The 24,644-nt window shown below is 39.6% G+C and overlaps 1 protein-coding gene across 7 annotated transcripts in view; it reads right to left on the reverse strand.

The window, feature by feature from the left end:
* Positions 1 to 24,644, reverse strand: part of APBB2 (amyloid beta precursor protein binding family B member 2) — a 164,725-nt gene that overhangs the window by 68,879 nt on the left and 71,202 nt on the right. For all 7 annotated transcript variants that reach the window (XM_018068550.2, XM_008927420.3, XM_018068572.2 and 4 more), the window contains one exon: positions 22,427 to 23,227. In XM_018068550.2, the coding sequence (XP_017924039.1) occupies positions 22,427 to 23,227 (801 nt within the window). The remainder of the gene's footprint in view (positions 1 to 22,426; positions 23,228 to 24,644) is intronic.

Below are 24,644 nucleotides of genomic sequence, written 5' to 3' on the forward strand. Positions count from 1 at the left end.
CATTTATGTTATTGTTGTTTCAGGGGAAAGGATAGTTATCAAATTGCTGTCATTTTGAATCACTCTTTAGCTCCTGTTCAATTAAACAGAAATTAAAACTAAAGCATTTCAGCAGGTTCTTTAAGAGCAGACTAAGTTGTGCAGCAAATGGAGAACATTTATTTTTCCATCGTTTTGCAATGCCATGAACAGTTTCCTCAGAACAGGCACCCTGTGTAAGGCAAGGTCCACAATCACCAAGTATGGGTCACATCAGTGGCATCACAACAGATGCAAATAGAACGCTCTGCATCTCAGTGCATCTCAACAGCTTTCCAGTTGCTGTTCCTGACCATGTCAGTACCATCCTCTGCTGATGTAATTTGTGGATATTTCATAGTTAGAGACACTAAACGCCATGAAGCTGAAACAGTTTTTAACTAGTTCAGGCTTTCTTCTGCAGGCACAGCTAGAAATCCCTTTCACCAGACACCAAAGGCAGTCATTTAGAGACAAACACAGGTGTAAAGAGAATGGCAGGAGCTCTGGAGGCACTTTCTGCAAGAACAGGAATGCACAGATACAACACAATATATTTTAATTTAACAGCATTTAATAATTACTCATCTGTTCTTTTAGAAAGTACTACACTGAAGTAAAATGTTCAAATAGGGCTGATTTGGTGCTCTAACAAAGGCAGAATTTAAGAATATCAAGCAGATGCTTCATTTTCTAATGACTAAAATTCTGTTATGTAGAAAACTGGTTTGTCCACCATCCTTAGCAAAACCTGTATCTATCAGCATAAATCAAACCAAAGACTCCACCCACCATTGTCAGAAGTTGGTCTGGGACTAAAACCCAGCTGGTATGACATTGTGCTTGTGCTCAATTAATCATGATCTTTTACTGATAAAGACTAGAGATATACCACATCATTTCAATAACAAATCCGAGCACTCCTTTTTGGAAGGAACATAATCGAGTTCCTTCCCTCTCTGAATTTAAAAAGTACTGGATAGTTTAAAATAGACAGTAATAAACAAACTTTCTCATTTTGGACTAACAAAAAAAGAATAAAAGCAGCAACTAGGTGTTATCTCCACTTCAAAGAGAACTTGATGGTGATGATAAGCAAGGTGCTGGGACAGAGACCAGAGTCAGTGTCTCTCTGCTTAGGTCCTTGTGCATGAAGGAACCTGGTTCACTAAAGGACAAGCAAACTTACTTCCTGAAAAAAATACTCTTAAGTTAAGGCAAAAGGTCTAGCACAAAAAATTTTGTATTGAACCAGGAGACGTACTTAGAAAAACAGACATGTATTTTTGGATGCACAGGTCTTCTTCAGGTGAAAACAAATCCCACCAACCAGCACAGTTAGGGCATTAGTTTATGAACAAAGAGACTACTCTTGAATAAGAGGAAATGCAGTCCTGAAGGGCTTGAGTTTGGCAGCACACATGACTTCAAAACAGAGACTGTAAAAATGCTGTACAAAGTCATCAGAGTGCTAGAAATTCTGTATCTTGGAGGTGCATAGTAATAGCACCTATGCCACAGGACAATTTTAACTGTGTTATTTCACAGGTTAAAAGCACATTTTTTGAAAATTGGGAGACAGCAGAGAAGTAGAGTCATAGTAGGAAAGAAAGTATATTCAGGGAAATCTGAGCAGTATCATTGCATCATTTAAAGGACACATGCTTTGCTTTTCAAGGGATTAATTGTCACATATGGGCCTCATTTCTCCTACTTGAAAGCAGCAGCAGATATGAATGCACAGATAATGCAAATGCAGCTCTGCTGGGTTTGTGGAAGCACCAGATTTTCAGTCTTTCCAGGGCTCCTGGAGGGCTCCTTTCACTGCCTGGTAGCAGAATGACCAAGTGAGACCTCTTGTCTGCAAGGCTCAACAATACTTGCAAACATTTGATCTACATTATCTAAATAGGTTAAGTAATAAAATACCCATACTGTACAGAGATAAAGATGAGAGATCTCCCTTTTTTGTACTTCTAGCTTAGTTATCTCAATTCTTACGACAGTTTTGTAACAATTTTTCTTCTGTAAAGATCCTTCAAAGAAAAGGGTCACCATCCGAACATGGGATTTGATCCAGACTTTGATTGTCTACCACCATCTCAAAAGTGTTATTTCCACGGTAAAAAGATTAACTGAAAAGCATTGTTCACTGTCCAGGCTGGAAGCATAATGGTCCAAACAGGAACACTTTCATAGTTTTCCAAATCTAAAAGAATAATCTGGTCAATAATAAATCTACAAATCCACTTCTGAATCTCTGCCCCTCCCACTACTCACATTCCAGCAGTGCATACACAATATAAATGAAAGAATTCAAACTCAAAAGCACCTTGTTTGTAATAAGAGATCTGCACCAAAGCTTCCTGTGTCAAAAATTGCAAAGAACAGGATGACAACAGGATCCAACAACATGTTGTCCTAGTGTTTGGGTACCAAAGGGAAACTACTAGCTTCATATCTGATGTCTGTCTTCAATGTTGGGATGAAGCATAATGAAGAGCTGGCCCAGAATATCACATGTGTGCTTCCCCTTGTGTCCTGGGTAAACAAGGGGAAGCACAAGAAAGGAACTGGGAAGACAGGAGGATAAAAAGGTTTCATTAAAAAGGAAAGGGATGGGGAAAAGTGTTTCTTCATCTTCTGAAGTTCCAAAATCTTGAAATAACAATGTTTTCCTTCTGTCTTCTAAATAAAAGCAAAACTAAAGGAAAAGAAAGCCAAAGAAACTGAAGACTTATTGAAAAGATGCCAACAACTTCAGCAGATCCAGGATTTGATCCTAAAGGAAGCATATTTCTCCCCCACCCCATAAGTACCCTGAAGTTCAAGGCAGGCACTGGAAGGGAGGGGAAGTACACGTTGTCTTAAGAGTGAAGACAAACAAAATTCAAGGAGCACTCTGCATTCAACAGCACAATAGAAAGAACACAGGTCTTGTGTATTTTTATCCCATTTAGTTCTGTAGTGGGCTCAATGTGTAAGTTGCTTGGGTTTAATAAAAAGAAGACTCCAAAGATAACTCTTCTCCTCACTTGCCACGCTCTACAACAAAATCAACAGTATCACCTACTCTCATGATTCATACCAATGATGGCCATCACTGCAAGAAGCATGAATGCTATTTCAGAAACAAATGCACCAAATACACAAGCCACCAGAACAAGTCAGTCTGTCTAATTTGGGGAACACTAGTCAACAGGGAGTGATAAATATCCAGAAGCTGATCATTTGTCACCATCTTTGCTCACAGAATGCAGCTGGTTGTCATGACAACCCTGTCATTCTCCTTGCCGAATTGCTGAACCAGCCACGTGTGTTTGGGGAGAGGAAGATTCCCTAACAGTTTCCAGGAAAATGTGCTGAAATGTGGCATTTACAGGCATACATGTAACCAGACAACATCTGTGCCAAAATGAATTGCTATTTTGATCAACTGTAACATAAATCATAATCAGAAAAGGGTCTTTTGGTGCTAGTATTTGCAGCACTTTTTATATATGATTATTTTTTCCTTCATTCATAAAGTTTTCTTTATCTTGATTCACCACTTCTTCTCACTTTTATTCTTCTAGTTCTCTTCCCTATCCTACTGGTGGGAGGAGTGAGCCACCATAGAGGCATTCAAAGCATACTGGCCAATGCAAGGTCCAAGAAGAAATAAGCAGGTACCATCTGGGGTGGAATGAAAAGGAGTCCCAAACAAATGAGGGCAGCATAGAAATGAAAGCCCTTTTCACCAACTCTGTGCTTAAATCAGATGCTATCTGAATAAGATGCACCAATACCTTGGAAGACTTCTACCAAGTAATTTCCAAAGAAGTCAGAATAATTTGCTATTGTTCTAGAACATGAACTACTCTTGCTTATAAACAGACTTTGCATACCACAGAATCATGGAATGGTTGGTAAGGGACCTCTGGATATCATCTAGTCCTGCTAAAGCAGGTTCACCTAGAGCAGGTTACACAGGGTTGCATCCAGGTGGGTTTTGAGTATCTCCAGAAGCAGACTCCATAACCTCTGTGGGTAGCCTGTTCCAGTGCTCAAAGTGAGGGTGACAGAGTATGACCAGTATCAGTGAGTTTCTAGCTTATTTGAAATGCTAGTTCTCTATTCCTTCCACTAGATGGCAAAAGCTTTTACTTTAAGAATAGTTCAAAACACAGCAGACTGTACCTCTAATTTGACCTAAATTCACTGTGATCATGCTCTGTGTGAATGCACCCCAAAGGACCTTCTCACTATGGAGGACTCTGAGCAACAAATAATTCATCAAGAGCAGTATCTTCATCATCATTAGAAAATCAGTAAAGTGGTATTGCAAGTTAGCTATCAGGGTTAAACCAGTCCAGCAGCAATCTGCATCTGCTTTTCTGACTTCTTTTTTTTTGGGCATAGAAATTCTTCTTCCCATGCTTTTCCCCACAGAAAGCAGAACTGCAGCATATGATCTTGTGTTCATATGGGTTTATACCATATTAAACTACTTTGTTTTGTTTCAGAAGCAGGGTTTTGTTTGGTCTAAAGAGGAAAAATTAAATGGCCATCCCAGCCAAGAGACTGCTAGACTCACACAGTGAAGCCTGCACATGCTCTGTCGCACCGGCAGACACATGGTGAAGCTCACCAAGGACAGCATGGAGGCCAGCCTTCCTTACCCTCACAAAATGTATTTCCCTCCTAAAATAAAGAGTGATTCTCCTGTCCCCTCAAAGTGAATTCATATGTTAGTGTCAAACCACTCACAGGAAAGACGATTAATTTTGGGTCACGAACAAATATAATCTGGAACAATCACACAAAACACAAAGATTCAGTCTATAAATACTGACAGAAAGAGATGTCCTTCTGACTTGAAGACACAAGATGCTTGCAGAGCAGGAGGAGACACTATGCCAGCATCTGGCATATAGCAGCAACAGCTTCAACTTTCCACAAAGGAAGTCCTGCACCATAGTGCTTTACTTACAACTAACACCCTTGTTTTACAAGCTTCAAATATTACCGTTTAATATCTCCCAACCTATAACTCTCCATTTTACTAGGACTGGCTGTAGACACAAGTGGTTTCCATCTCCCTTACACCTTCTGCTAGTAGCTACTGCTACTTACCTTGACACAAGCCATGAAAGACAGATGGACAGATCTTATTTCCTTACTTAACTATGATATACCTGCCATCAAGTCCTGGTACTAAAGAATGGGAACAGTTTTGGACTCCACAATTTTAATCACATTTGCTTCAACTAAGGAATAGCTTTATATCCTCTCTATATCTATAGATATAGATTTCTATATCTATTGTAGTCCCAACAGTTTAAATTTGGTGATGTTAGTGAATGCCTCTTTAATGAGAATGAAATGGAGTAGTAGGACACAGTATGGAAGAAAGAATCTGACTAGCTGTCACCATTTTCTTCTCCTTTTTAGAACAGGAACTGCAGAAAAAAGATTTGCATTAAAAGTCAGGTACTAGGCAAATGGCAATTTTCTTCATCTAAAATGAAGCCTACTGTGTTCAGGAGAGAACAATGTAAAGAAGGACTGCATTTCTCCAGAGAATATCCTACATAAATACAATGATATAGTCTAAAATTTGAGAGATATGCTCATTAGTGTTTTTGCATATATGACTGGTTAATTAAAAGCCAGTAAAGTTGCCCAGTGGCACAGACATACAATTCAAACGGTGGCTTGACTAAAGCTGCTTTTCTTTGACATCTTCATTTGGAGCACTGTGCAAATGCACGAGAAAAACCTTTTCCGGATTTAATAATTCAATGAAAATAGGACATAAAATTGAATTACAACAGAGTTACTATCTGAAATTAAATGTTTTACTTCACAAAAAATCAAAGTTTGCAGGAACGTTTATTTCCTCTCTCAGATGCAAGCTCTGCTCATCTCTCAGTCCATGTGAATACATGGCACCACACACAGTGCGGCAGGTGCTCTAGGATACCATGAAAATGACTACTTAATCTTCACACCAACCTTGTGAGGCAGGAGTGCAAGTCCTGTTTTAAACAAAGTCAGGCAGACGTAAGAGAGAGGTCTGAGATGCATTAAATAAGTCTCTTGGAGTCATGCCCACGCTCTGTGTACTCCCTGGGATCTGTGCAGGCTCCCTGCACCCAAACACCAATCACAAGATGGTGCGCAGAGATCAGCCACTGTCCTCCAGTGTGTCTTCGTGTCAGAGTCCCCTTCCATCCTACACCATAGACTGCTCTTTCCAGTGTGGCATAAAGCAATTCCTACCCCATCCCACCCAACTAAGTCAGTTTAATACTAATAGTAAGAGCCAGAATGTCACTTTTAATAATCTATATAACAGATTACTTTGCTACTTTACAGTTGTAGTCAAATGTGCATTAGAGAGCAAACTGAAGCCTCCAGGTTTTTTCCAACATAGAAGTTAAAGACCCAATATTTCCCCATCTTCAAATTAATTTCATGTTGCTACAGCAGCGAAGAGAAGGGAGAAGTTTATTATGGTGAAAATCCATTTTTGCCATTAGAGACATCTAAGCATGAAATATTGCTCAAATATAGGAAGCAACACAGTGTCTCTCGGCCTACAGCCTGCTTGAAAAGAGAGGTGCTAAGGGAGAAGCTCAGGCACAGCAGGCAGCTACAGCCTGCGTTGTACGATGTGAACTCCTCACCTCCACCTCACAGCCTTCAAATTTTGAGACTTTTTATAAACAAGACCCCTATTACCAAACAACTTTAACCTTTTCAAAAGTAATTTTGCTTCAGGTGAAGTAAGTCTTCTGCACAGTGCGTAGGGCAGACATGAATCACAACGTACAGCATCTACAAGGGAAGCCTTTATGAACAGGGGTTTCTGACAGCGATGCAAGTCTCAGGGAACTGGCTGTATTTTGCACCCCTCGGGAGAGGGAAGCATGCTGGTAGTGCACACGGGGCACTCACAGCCCTTCAGTTTATTCAAGTATGTTGCATCACTACATTGGTATAAACTTTCTATTAAATCTTTATTCATGCTGTCCAGATACTTTTTGGTATTAAGAAAACTCAAAGATACTAATCATCTTTGAAAGCATCCATCTAACATTAGAAATATCATTATTTTCATTCTCGTATCTACTTCTTGGTGCTCCAGAACCAAAATTTTGCATTTATTTTTCAGAGATACAGATTTATACACATAATAGAGGGCTGCAGGTGGTCTTGGAAAGCTGGAAAACCACTCCTATAGGATGAGAAGATTGCCTGCCATGGATTTCTATTTACTTTTGTTGCAGTGCAAAACCAAAAGACTACGGATAGATCCTACGGGATCTATCCATTTCAAGAGCTGTTTGTCAATGCACAACCTTCACTTCTCAGTTTCCTTCAACACACAAAGATGTCCATCTCCTGGTTTTTATCAATTTCTTAAAAGAAGTTCTTTACTGGAACTCTTCTGATCTGTAACTTCAAACCCTCATACACAACAGCAGGCAATTAATTACCTTTTGCCACTCTTGAAGAATCAAGGTAACCAAGTTTTTTGAAGATAACACTTCAGTACTCACTAGCAGTTTAAAAGGTTACACGTTGGGAACTAAGATCAAGACAAAAGTCTTTATGCCTACTGTTTTAATGTAGAACTGAACTATCACAGGACTAGTGCATGCACATCCACGTGACCTAGTATAAAAATGGATGTAGCAGAATTAGAAAAGACAAACACAGATAAAAATGCTTCTGCAGAAGAGACAACGAATGTAGTAGGATTCTCAAGCTTGGAAAATAAGTGGTAGGGAGGAGGGAAGGATGTCACAGAAATCTGTAAAATCACAAATGATGGGAAGAAGGCAAGGATGGAAAGGAAATCATCATTCACTGTTATTCACTGCTTCCTAAAACAGAAATGCAATAGGAATCTAATGAAATTATTGGAGAGCAATTTTATAACAAAGGGAAATACTCTTTCATATAATACATAATTCAATTACTCAGTTCATGGTCACAGGATGTTGTGGACGCCAGAAATATAAATGAGACAAAAAATGATTAAACAAATTCATGTTAAAAAAGTCTGTCAAGGGCAATTAAAGAAAATAACATGAATGACATACCAAGTCTGAAAGTCCTAAAACTACCAATTGCTGAAACTGAAAAAGATACAACAGGGGGAGGATCACTTTATGCTAGCCATGCTTTTTGTTCTAGTGAACATGTAAGCTTCTGCTACTGACCACTGCAAGAGGCGATCCATAAAGAACTACAAGAGCCTAAGGTCTGATGGAAAGGGCCATTTGGTGATGTACAATACAGAACTGTAACCTCTGTAACTCTTGTAAAAGCTCAGGTGTCCAGTTAGTATATCAGTGAAAAGTGGGATTAACAACATTATTGAAAGACTTTGATAAAAATTACCACAGCATTTATACTGGGTCAGATTAAAAAGCCACATCTGATATAAGAACTCTCAAACCAATATATCCAAGCTTCCTCTAAGGGATTTATATACATATATATATATATATACATATATATTCCTAGAAGGAAAATACACATTATATGTGTTCTCATAAATAGAAAGGTACACAGTTTCCTACCCTGAGATACAGAAAAACCTCATATGACAACAGCAATGCAGGAGTTATGGGACTGAATATTATTATCTCTACACATTTGTCACCTTCAATTTTATAGTAACATGTATCCAAAAGGAAGAGTTTACTACTTTTAAACCAAATTGTACAGAGCCATTTAACATATACAAATTTATTTATAGACAAATACAACTGGTCTTAAATATCCTTATGAATAAGGAAAGGGGAACATAAACTACTGCAAAGAGTAGTAACTAACAGCAGATCTCATCTAGTGATTACTGCAGAGACAACTGCTGTGGAGAGATAATTAACCGCTTAGACTACAAGCTTTTACACATGACAATTACTATAGTTCAAAAAAACTCTTATATCAGTAAATGTTTACAGTCTTGCTCTCCTTATATTATTTGCAGAAAAATTTGGAAATAGCAGAGATGACAGCAACATCCTGTACGTGAGATGCTACTCAGAAATTCAGTTTATGCACTGGTAACAAATTCTCAGTTAATCCTGTCACCTTCTGAAAACAGATTCAGGCCAGAAAAACTGACTGTGGCCAGCAAAACACACAATCTTGACACAGCATCTGTAAAATGATAATCCAAAAGAAAAGTAACCAAGTCAAAATAACCCGATCTGGTGGCCTTTACAGTGACCCTTTTGCAGTAATGCTACCAGGAGAAAACAAAGAGTTTTCTCTCTCTTCTAAACTTTGACCACCACCTTATCCACCAGCAAATCATAAAATCCCAAAGCACATCCCACCAAAAGATCTTTAGCATATTACCACATGAGATAGTTGATCTGTTCATCATTGCAGAATTCAAGTTGCAAGGTTCATTCCTTTCAAAAAATTTACTTTTAAAACATGAAAGAAATCAAATACTATTGTTGTCAATTTACACTTTTTTTCAGCATTTTTGACAGAAATTTTTACAATTTCATGTCTTGTGATATCTGGTACTTTTTAAAATCCCAACTCCTGGAATCATATGAAAATTGCAGCTTGTCCATTAAAAAAACCAAACCAACAAACCACCCAAAAAACCTCTCATTACAACCCATGGAATCTCCAATGTCTCCCTCTCAATTTAAAAAAAAAAAAAAACCCTGAAAAAATAAAGTTAGAATGAAAGCTTAACCCTAAATGATGAACAGTGACCTAAAATTTACTCTTGCTTTTTAATATATATTCTTGTTAGACCTTTGGGGGAGGTGTATTTGTTTCAAGAAAAATTTATAACACTGTTTTCATTTTTAATTGGTTTATTGGCGTAAACTGAAGCAATCACTCATCTCTACTATAGCTTTTATAAATGCATGATATCTATAAACATTCCTGTGCAATTAAAATGAGTATGTAAAATTAAATGTGTTAATAATAAAGAAGCAACATCTGAAAACTCCCTTGCCTCCCTTCTACTTCCAGTGCTTCATCTGTCCATCTGCCCTGTCTGCAGGGATGGTCTGCAGATGAAAACAAGTGAGATCTACTGTGAAAATGCTAGATATATTCCCCCTACTCACTATAAAGCTTCTGTTGTACATTTGAATAGCTAAAGTACAACCGATAATTATTATTACTAGAGTATTTAAGTGTGGTCTGTAGGGAATGAAACTTTTAAATCATTAGATTTTGTCTGTCTCCCCCCCTTTTTTTTTAAATACTATCGAATAGTTACTGGACTGATGGTAGCAAAATTTGGTAGTAGTGAACCTGAAATGTTAGTTGAACATACAGATGGCATCTCTACCTACTTCATGCAGAGACAATCCACCCCTCTGCATCATTCCTGGAAAATCATAACTAAGAGTCTCTATTCAACAGGTTTTACGTGGGACGGCTGAAGCTTGTCTCAGATTAACAACAGTCTCTCTCAAGTCAGAGACACCTATCCACCCAAAAAAGGCAGTTTCCTCTGGGAAGTGTTGAGGACACTAGAGCATGCACCACTATCTTCTGGACCAGCTCCTTAAAACTAAAAACAAAGTGAATGTGGACAGAAGCCACTGGGAGGAACACAGAATGGTGTGTTGTTATTTAACACCAGCCAGAAACCAAGCACCTTGCAGTTTCCATGTCACCCTACTCCCAATTAACTGTGGGATTAGATAATCTCATGAAAGAGGAGTTTCCCATAGAGAAGTACACTAAGTATATTTAAAGTACAGAAATCTGGTTCATAGTTATGGAAGAGAGACTTCACCTATGACATCAGGAGAAATATACAAAATCACCTATGACATGAAATCAAGTGAGATATATAAAATCACCTGTGACAGAAATCAAGAGAAATATAGAACATCAATCTTCTATTACTGAACATACATTAATTTTGATAATGTTGGTGAGCTCTATGGATCACAAATCTAAAACATCATTTGTTAATTTACTACTGAAATAATGAGCATTCATAAAGATACCTTTACAGTAGTAACTACCAACTGTGCACACTGCAACCTAAGCTGTCAGATACCAGCTGATCTTTCACTAAACAGATAAAATAATTGCATTCAATATCCAGAGCTAAGTGACATTGTCAACCAGTGCTGTGAAAAAGTAAAACAGAAGTGTTACTTACAGTTAATAGATGCTCCTGTATAGTTCAATTGATCTGCTACCAGCATTCTTTAAGTTTGCTATATACATGTCCCAACAGCTTCATATTCTCCTTCTGTGCAGCATCTCCAACTCAAACATGGGAAAATACACTGCTATCTTTAAACAGACACTTACTTAATTAGTCTATCCAGGAACGGTACTTTGGATGAGAGGAAAAAAAAGCCACCCCCATTCAACTGCCGATAGATATAACAGAGGAAACACCACATGTTGACCATATAAATGACTGCATTCTCTAATAAGCCAGGAAGAAATGAGAGAGATGGTTACACAGGAATTACAGCAGCGTGTGCATACAGTGAATTCTCTACTGAATTGATTCCAGCTTAGAAGAGATTGATGTATTTTTCTGACTGACTCTGCTCAAGAGACATGCTTTTGAAACAGTACTTTCAGCCCAGAAGCCTTTAGATATCAATCACATCAAGATTTAATCAGTTCAACTTCAGACCAGAATAGCCCCTCATCCTGCAAATCAACCCCTGGAAATATATTTATGTTGTTTTTTTCTCCTCAACTGCCTCTATAAGCAAGGAAAGTAAAAGATTAGGAAAATGGAAAGCAAAGATCCACTCTCTGAAGACAAAATTCTTCTTAAGACTGCGAACCTCAGACTCTCTGAAGGTGCATTGCAGGCATGGTAGAAATTGATTTAGTGAAAGGCTTCTATTAGTTGTTCTCATTGCAAAGTCCCTCCCCTTGCTATAATCAATAATTTAAGCAAAGCCAAGAATCATGTCAGCCAAAATGACCAGGGTAACTCGACTGTCTCTTTCTTGCAGAGCAGAAACAAAATTAAATTAAAGTCTGAATGGGAATGTATTCTAATTTAAAAATTAATTTGGTCAATCTGAATTGTGCTTTTTGGCTTTCATTTTGAGTAGGGGAGGAGGGATGGGCTCCTTTGTTCATCACTAAAAACTTCTCAGGTTCAGAGAAGTGCCCAAAATCCACTTTCAAAAAATAAAAGAAGCCATAGCCTTAGAGTTATGTGCAAACAAGAAATGTGCTCTACAGAGTTAAAGCTCTTACTTGTGTATTATGACAGTCCTGTCTCTCAGTGCCCTGCAGTGATCTCTAAGTTAGTAACTGATGCAGTGTTTGATATAAATTGAGCCCTGCAGAATCCCAATTCAAAAGCAACTAAAAACAAAATAATAGGAAAAATGCATTTAGTTAAATTGTGTCACTGTTTAGGACAAAATCGTTTCATTAAGAAACAGTTTCATGAATAGTTCTGAGAAAGACTATTTCAAGGGTTTTGCTTGAAAATCACACTAGGTAATAAATTAGTCCAGTGTATCAAATTACGTACATATAAAATAATTAACATAACAAATAACAGTTAAAAACAATCCCTGTAATACAACACCATGTAAAAATGGATTAAATGCCCCAGAGACACTATTAGCAGGGAGCTTTTAAAAAATATATGCTACAGATTTGGGGTTGTAGTCCCACTCTCCCCCCAAGGATTTCTCATCACTGAAGTATCACAGATAAAACCAGTCCACAAACTGAAAGACACACACCACTAAGCTTTAGCAATCCAGATCTCAGACACTGCAAGAAACCCACTTAATGTCATTACCTTCAGCTCTGTGGCATCCAGATATTGGACATTTATGACCTAATGCTGAGTACCCAGGGGCTCCATACATCTCAAAATGAAGCAATCAAGTCTTAATAGCAAATGTATGTGCTTTCATAGGATTGCTTACAAAAAGGCTTCATGTCCCTTAAGACAGGCCAATACATCCTCTTTCAAGCAAGGACTGAGTTCAGAGCAAGGTCTCCGCAGCATGCCAAGTCCTATCATACATTTCTGGCTCATGGAGATGCTCAGCACTGCTCTGAAAGTACCCACCTTCTCTTGATGCAGCAGCAATGAACCCAAGGCCCACTGCAGCATCATCTATTGCATGTTTTGGTGGTACATGCTATAGGTTTCTGTATATTCAATACCATAGCTTGCAACAGCACAGCTGTGACTCAAGGGACCCACAACCCCAATTCAGCCATGTCATTAATTAAAGCTGATTTCAATTTCAATCAGCTAAAGCTGACTTGTGTGAGAACTCAGCACATGAGGAACAAGTGCACTCACTGAGAGACTGCGGTCTAAAGGAGACACTAACTCAGGGAGATTAAAAGAAATACCTACAGATGTAAACATATCAGGGCAGGAACTCAAGGAGTTCCTCCACAGCTGCAGTTACTCTCCTTTTGCTTCCCCCTCCAATGAGTCCCTCCTCTCAGCAAGCCTCCAGGTCACACTCCCATCTTCCAAGCCATCCTCCCATCCCCACAACTTCCTTGTTCCCCCAACAGCTTTCTCCTCGGCTGAGAACAGCAGGGAGACCAGCTCACCACTGCCGCTTGGCCCAATGCTGGTATCATTGCAGGTGCTCACAGGAACAACTACACGGCCCAAGCTTTGTGTTTCCACTCTGCAGAGTGCAAAGAGGCAGGAATCACTTCTGTGCAGGAAACTGCTCGAATTTTACCAGCCATCCCCAGCTTGTACACCCAGATGAGTTGCTGCAAGATCCTCCAAAAACTTGGGGGCCACTGTTAAGACTAGAGACTGATTCTGCTGAGTGGCAATGCTGTTCCTCTACCACACCTCCTGCAGCTGAGATAAAGAAGCCCAGAAGATGATAAACCAGCACCCAAACAGGCTGCAAAGAGCTTTGGAGCACACAGAACCAACCTGGAAAAATATACCCTCATTCTCAGCTTGCCTTAACGAACAGGGGCCTGCACATAAAGAGTCCTCCCAAAGGTAACAGTGTTTTTTCCTTCCCTTCCACAGAGATTTCTATATCCATTTCAAAGCATCAATCAGGTGGACTGAAGTTTGGCCTGACTTCTATGCAGCATTCAGAAGTGCTGAGGCAGAGGTTTACTGGATCGATTTTGGTCATAATTTGTTATTACTTGAACAGCTTTATGAAATGGGAGCTTTTTTTTTTAGAAGAGGTGGTTAGTCTGATATCAGCTTATGGTATCTTTTCTTCTGTGCAACTTCCTGTCTTGCCATCCTTCTGAAATGAGGATCTTGACTTTTTCCCATTACTTTCTCTGGGTTTTTTTCTATGATTTGTTTTCTCTTCCTCTTTGCTTCATCCTGTGTCTGACAATCCTAGGCACAGAAGAGCTTTTTCAGCAAGGTGCATTCAACCTCAGAGAGGACATGCAGGATCCAAAATTACACGTCCATCCCTAAACTACAAAAGCTTGAAAAGTTTCCAAAAATAGTTTGTCAAGTTAAGTACCTGACATGATTAAGCTATTCACCACTTCTGAAACTTGAGTTTGCCCTACAGATGCTCAGAAGAGTTTTCCACTTTGCTACAGGACACAAAAAGCATGCTCTTATATTTCTTAACATTACACATCAATGTAAACTACATTATGGTGTTAGAGGAAACTTGCAGTGCTCTGAACATCTTGTGAACTACTCTACAACTTCCACTCAGGTAGTAGTATGATGCTGGCATTCACTTTCCTGTGCAGTCTTGCCACCACCTCTATTCCCCATTGCTGCCTTTCACTTTCCCCTGTCAGTATTCCGCATGTTCTGGGAGAAAGCCCTGCATGCATTTGTTTACCCCACAACTACACATTTTACTGAGTAGAAAATATTAATGTTTAGCAAAGTTCAAAATCGTAGTACTGCATTTATATAAAGCAGCACTAAGATTTTTTTCTGGATTAGGAATTATGTGCTTTATTCATCTAGCACAGAAAGTGTCCCTGAAAAGACAAACATCAAACACGAAATGAAGTATCGAGGGAAAATAACCCAGCTTGTTAGACTCCCATCAAGTGGCCACAAACTCAGCTGGAATAAGGTCAAAATCAATGAAGCTATGTCAATCAGGACAGGGCCACATTTGACACTATTTGTAGCCAAAGCACTCAGCTAGCCACAGAAATGCTCTAGTAGCCAAAGCAAAGCCACCATAAGGCAACTGTCTTCGAACTCTATCTCCCCCAGTCCTGGAACACCCTGGGAGGGATATCACGCTAGGAGAGAGCTCTGTTTACAAAGAATATGACAAACCATCCTAGACCCTTTAGGCACAATATAGCAGAGGTTAAACACTAAGTTATTTTTAAAACAAAGGCAGACACAGAAGACAAACAGATTTAGTTTCTGCACTGCAGGGCAGATGCTTCAGACTCTGTCCAGCCGGTTAATTCATCTGGGAGTGTTGCTTAATGTACATCCTCCTCAGCCTGCGGTTGCTTCTTCAGAATTCAAGTCCTAGTTCTTGCCTCCTATCTGTTGTCTGTCTTGGTCACCATCAGGCACCTCAAGGGACATCAGGAGGGCAGTTGATTCAAGCCCTCTCTAAGGAGGAAAATTAATGGCTCTGATGAACTGAGGAATTGTTCTTTATCTTTGTTAGACAGTTAAGTATGAAACTGCAACCATGACCATACAACACATCCTGGAAAGCCTCTTCCATAGTCCCAAATTCTGGTAATTGCAAACAGAGTTTGGGAGAGGATGCTAATCACCAGTGTTTAAAACATCTATCCTTCCATTTCTGAATTTAAGCATATTAATTCACTTTTAAATACTTATTTTTATTAACTATCCCAATTCAAAAGGGATAGTGGCTGACCATCACTCCTTATTGTGGAATTTTTGGATTTGAATTCAGAGCACTTATCCAAGCATCCAAGATATGGATTTAGGTGGCTCCACTGAGAATCACAGAGTAAACCCAACCTGACTGCCCAAACGCAGCAAGCAGCTTCCCTGTGTAACCGATATTGGCAGAGTGTACTCAAGAGAATCACCTCTCAAGGTCAATTTATTTTATGGGCTTCTAAGAGCGGACCCTGATACTGTGAACACCAGGTAACCGTGCTGCCTTTTAGGTTTTATTTCTTTTTAACTGGCTTACATTTTCTTCCCTAAAATTCTCTCATAGAGGTAGCTAAGTAAGAGACAGTTAGTTACTCCACATACAGAATGTTACCTACATAAACACTGGGGATATACAGCAATAGTCACCCTTCCTAGCAGTCAGCAAATGGTGAAGTCTGAGACTATAAAACATGCATTATTCTTCAGATGTGGTTATCAGTAATATGAAAGATTAAAAGAAATACCAGCTCAATATTAAAAGTTCCCAGGCCTTTAGGATGCAAGTGTGAACTAGAGCCTCTTATTTGCAAAAGTCTGAAAATTGGGGGTTTACCTAGAACCCCAAAATTGTATAGGTGATGTGTTTTCTCTAGTATTACAGGACTTGTGTTAATCCACAGTGTAACTGAATGTATTTCTGCTACCATAAATCTTTTTCCCCACTCAGGAACAAGGAAAACTTGTTCTGTAGCAAATAACATACTTGTCTATATCAGATATGTACTGCAAAGAAGAGTGCTTTTAAGAGGACATCCATTTTAATTTTGTCAAAGACACTGGTTAAAATCAGAGGCAGAACTGACCATGGTATAAATCTTTCTGACTACTTCATGATTTGCTGTAATTTTTATTGTATTAGAGGGCCATTCTACCCAGATGTACTGTTATTTCAGAATATCGGGCTCTATTTACAAGAACAACACTCCTGATCCCCAAGGGCCAGTCTCATGGCTGTCATTTCTGCACTAGATTGAACTTATTTATTCATAACCAGCTATAAAGCTGCCCTGCTGGATTTGCTCAAAGAGTAGCAGCAGACAGGCATTTGGTATACAGCAGTTGCATACAGCAGCAGCACCCCTGAAAAAGAGAACAATTCTGGTTTTGAACTCCCTCTGATTTCAACCAGGGAGAAGCAAGGCATTCTGTAAGCCAAAGGCTGAGGGGCTGGGGAGCCAGAGGAGGCTGCTGCCCCTGCACAGTCTTCCACAGCTCTGAAGTGAGGAGGGAGGGTGTAAGACTGCCAGTTCCAAGTACAAGCTCAAAGAAGGGGTTTTACTTTAAAAAATATACAAGGCACCAAAAATATCCACCCTTCGGATATTTCAAAAGGGCCTTCAGTGCTTTTAATGCCTTGAGAGAGAATGCAAGGAGGCTCCAAGGGGCTGGGGTATGGTATGGGATAAGGTACTACCTCTCCTTTGTGAAATTCGACCTGTTCCTTCCCTTCCCCCCCATCCCCCCACTTGAGTTGGTCCAAGTCAATAATTAATATAATAATACAGTGTCTCATAGAGGGTGACTGTCCCAGAGCAAGAAAAACCTGTGGTTCTCTAGCACTGAGTGTCTCACATCTCAGGGACCTTCCTAATTATGGGGCTATTCCCTGCTCTGAAAGGAAGGGGGTTTCTTCAAATTAATATAAAACAGGAAGCAAAAGCAAATTTCAGTTTTGAGGGAAAACTCAAAACTTCATTTTGTTTGTTTGTTTGTTTCTTCATTTTGAGGGACAAAAAAATTCCTTTTATTTCCTACAGAATTCTCATTTCTAGTTCTTTAGAGATTATTACACAGAGCACTGCACTTTACTATGGAGGAATAATTTTCCACTGAAATAGCTTTTCAGGTGATGCAAAGATTAGGAAATGTGCCTGCCTTCTACAGATGTTCTGGTGAGCTCCTTAAAAAAAAACAGGAAAGAAAAAATAATAGCAAGCCACAAACAGAAAATAGCTCTAGCATCACCCTCATCTTCCCCTAGGTTTGGGCCTGAGGCATATGCTTTGCTGCTGCTTGCATCACACAGATTCATAAATGTTGGTCAAATTGCTGAATACAGAGAGAGAGAGTGAGAGAGAACGAATTGGTAGATAGTATAATAATACAAGATGTGTTTCCTTTGAGAACTTTAAAAAGTCTTTGAAGACTAGGCTAAGGAAATTTTCTTGAGAGACATGGAGGAAGCATTCCCCATGATTTAAAACCAGTTCTGGTCCATTTGCAGTTTTAAAAACACCTGGAGCTGGTGTCTGGTTATTCACAAGACTCTCCAAATGACAGTGGATTCAGCTGGATAGAGACAGTAGGTCCCAGAGGAGATGCAGTGCCTGAGGCCAATGGAGGCAAGCCTGCTTGTTTGGGGAGGACTGCCTGTAGTGCTGGGTGTCAATCAGCTCTTGTGGCAAGTGCCTGCCTGTCTCTAGGAAGGGCTGCCTGAAAACACATTAGGGCTTGGCATGTGCTAAATATCTCGATGACACCCCATTGCTTTGCTTACTATAGGTCTTTTCTGCTTCTCAAATCACCTCAGACTCTTTTTTCGAGGTACTGAATCTCAGAAGGAAGGTTAGATAGCTGAAAGTGCTCATAAAATGATCTGAAAGTTGAAGTCAATGCAGTTCTTGTCAAGATGTGGATACAGCTAATTTTCTTGGAGAAGAAAGAAGAGTTTACTCAAAACACAATTCTTCTACTGTACTGTGCTTGTGGTGTTCAGTGCCCCCATTCTTAACAGACTCTATCGTATCTGTTTAGCAACGTTAATATTTGTTTATATAAGTCAGTTGTTTTGTATCTTTGAGTTGTCTTGTCTCCTCACTGAGAGAGGGGGTCAAGGCTCTTGAAAGCACCTTTTCATTAAACCACGTGTACAAGTATCCTGCCCTAAGGAGAGTTCAGGAGGATCCTCAGTGCAATCAATTAAGAGTAAATTTTGCAGGGCTTTTGAATTACCTAACTCCAAAACATATGAAAACAAAACAGTAAAAACACCTCACAAAACAACATTCAGTTTTCCAGGATTTGAATTGTGTTAACAGAGGGAAGAGGAAACACAAAACAATTCTGAAGCCCTAAATGAAATATATTATTATTTTCAATAGGAAAACTCTCAGGAAAACAGTATTTCTGTCATATTTCTGCATATTACTAAAGTGCTAAAAAACAATTTCTAGATCAAACACTAATAATTCTCCATATAACTGCTGGACTAAACTCTTAGTTTTATGGATTAACTGTTCTCAAGATTGGGGGATTTCTTCCCTTCCCAGAAGTCATACGACAAACTCTACTGCAGATTTTTCTCCTAGATGCCTTTCTCTTTTTGGTCGCTAACACTTATTACTGGAGCATAAATGCAAGGGTTGGAGAGCGCTGAGCTGTGAAGATTCCACACAATACTCTCCTCCTAGCCCACATGCAGTGACAGTGAAGAGCCCTGTCCATGCCCAAAACCACGGACCTCTAGGACAGGCATCACCAGGGCTCACTGCACAACTCTCCAGTTGGGAGGGCTTCCCTTTACCCATGTTGGCACACAGGGGCATCATGGACTTAAAGATTACATTAAAAAGACCGGAAAGATCTACCACAGGGGAAAGCACCACATCCCTCTGTATCAGATGTCTTGAGCAGGCTGAGGCAATACCTCCAATAAAGGATGTTTAAATCCAGATCAGACAATCATACGACAGCTGAGATACCACCAATCCTTTCTTTCCAAGGATTTTTTTCCCACCTGCTCCCAAACACGGGCTCTCACATCTGCTCCATGGGTTCAGAGTGACTAGATACAGACCTTTGGGAATCTCTTGGGTTTTCAATCAACCGCCACTGACATAAATGCATTGGATGAATTTTCTGCTTGTAGGAAACTACTACTCTGTCTCCAGCATGACAGAAGGGTAGCAATGGGTTTAGGGAACCAGCAAGTGTCATTTGGTTTCCTTCAGAATTTTTAATTCTTCCCCTCGCTGTGCACCCAAGTTATTTGGTTTTGACCTGGTATGATGAGAGCGAATTCTTGCTGACTGGCACCACAGTAACTCAAGCAACTCTTGAAAGGGAGATGGAAAAGGCACATGTCATTACAGTGCCAGTAACCGTTCTTGAGCCTGCCTCAAAAAAGAAAGTTCAGTTCATATACTGAGCTTTTATTTCACCTCTTATTGTATTACTCTTCAAACACCCTTGGAGATATACGAACTATAGACAGCACATTACTCAACTGTAAAAGGTTACAGCCCCTGAGAACAACTAGAAAATTTGCCACTAAATAACTTGCTCATTTGGGGGCAAAGAGATATTTGCATCAGTTGTGACTTCTGCTGTTTTCTACGCCAGCAGCATTGCTTTTTGCACTCCCTCCCTTTTCAGCCTCATGAAGGAGCTGTAGAAGAGCCTGAGAAACCAGCCTGTTCTATCATGTCCAAAAGCCATCCTGGCATTCACAGCAGCTCCCCGTTTGATTTCTTAGCTCTCTTCTGTTGTATCAATTGATGGTCTATTTTGGAAAGAAACTATAAACACTTACTGAAACAATTTTATCAGTGTGGAGGTAAATTGAAGATAGCAAATAAGTCCAAGGCACAGATGTCTGTAAATTGCAAGTTGCAACAGCTGGATGTTTTAAGAGCCCAAGAGTCCACGATCCAATCCACTATGGCAGGTCCTGTGTCATACTCAGTGCTCTCTGATAGCGACCATGAAGATGAGAAAGAAACACCTCTACCAGTTTGATCTTCAAAGGTAATTTTGAGGTTTTCTAGGGCTTGCTGTTTATTTTTAACTCTGCTTTTTTCATAGAAACGGAACTCAGATATCTGGACATCTGCTTTTCTGTAACCGTCTGCTTATAATACATTTGTTGCTAATATGGTGAATGAAGTGGAGAATTTTAAAAAGCCCTTTATTATTTCTGCTTTAGAAGAGTGGTGAGCTCTGAAAACTTTGTTAATTGACATTTTTTAATTTTTTTTTTTCAAGACAAGGAAATCCCCCATACTCATCAGGGGAAAGTTCCCCTTTATTTCCATACTGCAAACAAAACACATTTCAGGTAACACTTCGTTACTTGACTAAGTAAACATGCCAACATCTCAAAACAGCTCAAAAAATTCCCCTTCCTGAGCGCTGAATGAGCTCCTACACCATATAGTGGCAATATAGATGTGGGAAGAAAATTTTAAACACATTATTTAAAAAAAGAAACTGCTAGCTCTTAGCATCTTAGGACATACCCTTAATTAGATTATTTGGAATTATTCTAATTTAGTTTTTAGTGAAAATAAATTTTCTACCCGTAGTTTCTCATTGTCAAACCAGAGGAAAGTACAAAGACAGAAGGTGCTAACAAGCTCAGAGTTAAAGATACCTAAATACCTCTTACTGACAGTTTCTCCAGAAAATGCTATTAGTGATGTCACACATACTACATCAAGTATCCCAAGAAATAATACTAACTCAAACAGCAACCTTAGTAAACTGAAAACTTTTTCATTTTGCACAATTTCATAAAAATTTTCTCTCTTAACAGGAAAGGTCTGTTACATATCAAAAAGAAGATCAGAAGATCCATAATATGTCACATAGTGGGGATTTCCAGGTTTGATTTTTAAGAAATGCTACATGTTAAAATAAAAATCCCTATTGTCTTAATCATGCATGACTGACATGTAATGCACCTGTGAATCTGGACCATAGTGGCCTTCAAACAGCATATAATCTCTGAAATCCTTTAAAATACAAACCATATATGATGAACTTCTTTAGCCCATGGCACCCTTAAGAATTGGATTGCCTCTCCTCATTTTGACAAAGTTGTACCTTTATATACTGGCCAAAATATGAAAAAATGTGACAAAGTCCATTAACTAGAGTAAATGAGATCTCTAAGTTTTAAAAGTATGTTGTAAAGATGTATTGCAAAGCACAACAAAGCCAAGGTAGTAGTCATCATTACTGATTAAATAAGCCCAGGTATCAAGATTATGAAATGCCACGGCTTCACCTTTTGAGTTACTGTATGGAACTGCTGCAAATGGAAAACAAAACACAGAAATTAAATGCCTCAAGGTGTGGAAGGACTTATTTTTTAAAAAAAAAGCATCAGCAAATGACTGGGGTGGAGTGGGCACACTCACAAAGTTGTGCATTAGAAAAGTAAAAATCTTTGCTCAACCTAAAAATCACTGCTCAGAGAAGTTTGTTTGCTGTGTTTAGGCACTTTAGCATCTTCAGACAACCACGTACCTCTCACAACATGTACCCATTGCTCAGTGAAAAGCAATTATTTATAAACTAGTAAGAGCATATTTTTAGGATCCTGTCTATAGCACTCGCTGGGGCCTTTCTTAAAGCCTCTCCAATCGAGCAGGAGGCTGCCAAGCATTCTCAAGCAGACAAGGAGCTGCATGCAAGGTCAGCACTGGCATTTTGATGCAATCACTTCCCCACTGATATTGCTAAGCCATCTCTCTCCCAGCTGAGAAAAGTTAAGCAATGTGTTTTTAAAACAGTGGCTGTGAGGAGCCTTTGTTTGCATACCTGTTTCATCAGGTGAGCTTGGTGAGGCACTGTCCTGGGACAAGGTAGTCCAGCTGGAGTCCTCATCACTTGGGGCCAGGTTTTGAATCCTATGGAGGGCACAATCTGTTTTGGCCCCAGTTTTTGGGTGATCCTTCTTAGTCTCAGGGCTTGATGACACTGTGGCAACCTGGCCATCCTCTGGGCTTGGCAGCTTGTTTTGTTTCCGGGGCAGGACTTCCCCATTGACAATAACAGTAGAAGCCTGGCTGTTGCTTTGTGCAGACTTATCCTCCATCGCAACAAAACCCTGCTCAAGCTCTCTAGCTGATGTCTCTAGATCCGCATAGTAATTCAGGAAGCTCTTGGTCCTCCTTGGCTGCAAAGGTAATATTTCACAGCCAGAGGAATCCTGTGGGTTCGGCTCTTTGCCTTCAAACTTCTCAGAAGTTACACTTACGCCTGCAGTGGTACTGAGGTTTTTGTTGGGATCCTGCTGTCCCTGCTCTGCAGCTTTCCTGAGCTGGTTTTCTCCATTCTTCACCAGCTTTATATTGGCAGAGCTGTTCCCCAGAAGGGGCTGAGCTGCTGGATCGGAAAGACCCATGGCTGTCTGAATGTTAGTCAGTGCATATTTTTTCCTGCATTTCGGAGGAGTGCTGTTCTTGGTCTCTGTGTGCCTAATTTCTGCATTCAGGAGTTCGTTGTGAGAGGAGCGCAGGTTCAGGGTGTTCGGCGGGGTGGCGGGGCTGTTGCGGTTCACAACGTCCGTCGTGCTGCCGCTTGCCATAAACACTGCCAACGCGTCCACACCGGAATCGACTGGAAAAGCGAAAGAAACAGTCATGAAACACATTCATTATATACACTATTTTGCTAGGGCTTCTGGTAAAGGGATGTAGCACTTTACGTAACTGTTTTACAGGAAGAAAATTACCACGACCTAAGTGGGTAAGAGAACAGACAAAAGCTTAGCTTATTTAATAAGGAAAAACAGAGGCAGAAAAAATTACAGAGAGATCATCAGGACCACGAAGCTGAGAGAAAGCAGAAAGCTTGACCCTATACAAGACAGTTTTAGGGCAGATTTTACATGTCTGATTCTGTTGCAGGCAGGCTCTGGGACAGCAGAGGTGCCCTTTGCCTTCCAGGCAAATGCCTGGAACTCCAGATATCATCCTTACCATAATTTCATTTTAGTATTTCACCTCTACCTCTGATGAAGAGAGAAAGATCTCAAGTGCTCATCATTAGGAAGCAGAAAATTTGAGAAATTTTAAGCAGACTGAAGACAGATGCTGCTCCTTTTTCATCTTAGAGTAGTACTGTTACGGTTAAGCTTGACTGGCTGGTCAGTTGCTGACTCTTAAAACCTGCATTTTCTCTGCTATTTGTCTGTCTTTCTCTCCCCTACCTCCCCTGCCCTTTTTTTTGGTTTTTTTTTTGAGGAGGAAGGAAGTAAAGGGTCAGGGAATACGAGTAGAAGATTATTTCACAAAGGTTTATTTGATTTCTAGATCGAGGGGGGCAAAATATCCTTCTGCAATTTGATCAACTTTAAAAATAAAGAGCTGCTCCAGAGATGGCTCACCATTTCTACAGCTCATGAAGTTCAAGCTTAAGGATAAAGCATTCATCCTAGGGCAGAGTACATGAACTCCACCATTAAATAATACCATTCTTTTGTCTACTTGTAGACAAGGTTCTGATTTTTGATAGGTAGGGGCATAGATCACATTATGAAAAAACACTAAGTTTATTGAGGGAACAGATTATTAGACTATTAAAAATGATCAAAATACATACATTTTTTTTAATTATAATTTGCTCTTGTACTATTTCTGGCTTCCACTAATCTGCACGAGTACTCCCTGAACATCTCAATTTAAATACTGTAGCAATCACTGTTGTTTGATTTCTGGCAACCAAATTAGAGGCCAATTAATAAATCACTCCTATCTGTCACAACATGAAACACTCTTTCTGTTGTTCCTAATTCTCAGATATCACTGACTGCTTATGTTGCACATAAAAACATATCTGGGGCTTATCCAGGAAGGAAAAGCTGTAATTTGAGCTAGTCAGAGCATTCCAGTCGAGTTGTGCTGCATCTTTGTAAATCTGTACCAACTGCTGTACAGATTTACAAGAGACTAAATATATGGGTTTTAAAAGAACATATACATAAACAGAGTGAAAAGGAGGACTTCACAACATTACCTAAATGCAGGCATAGTTG

This window comes from Manacus vitellinus, unplaced genomic scaffold (genome assembly GCF_001715985.3).
Source record: "Manacus vitellinus isolate BGI_N305 unplaced genomic scaffold, ASM171598v3 scaffold_0_pilon, whole genome shotgun sequence".
NCBI classification, from domain to species: domain Eukaryota; kingdom Metazoa; phylum Chordata; class Aves; order Passeriformes; family Pipridae; genus Manacus; species Manacus vitellinus.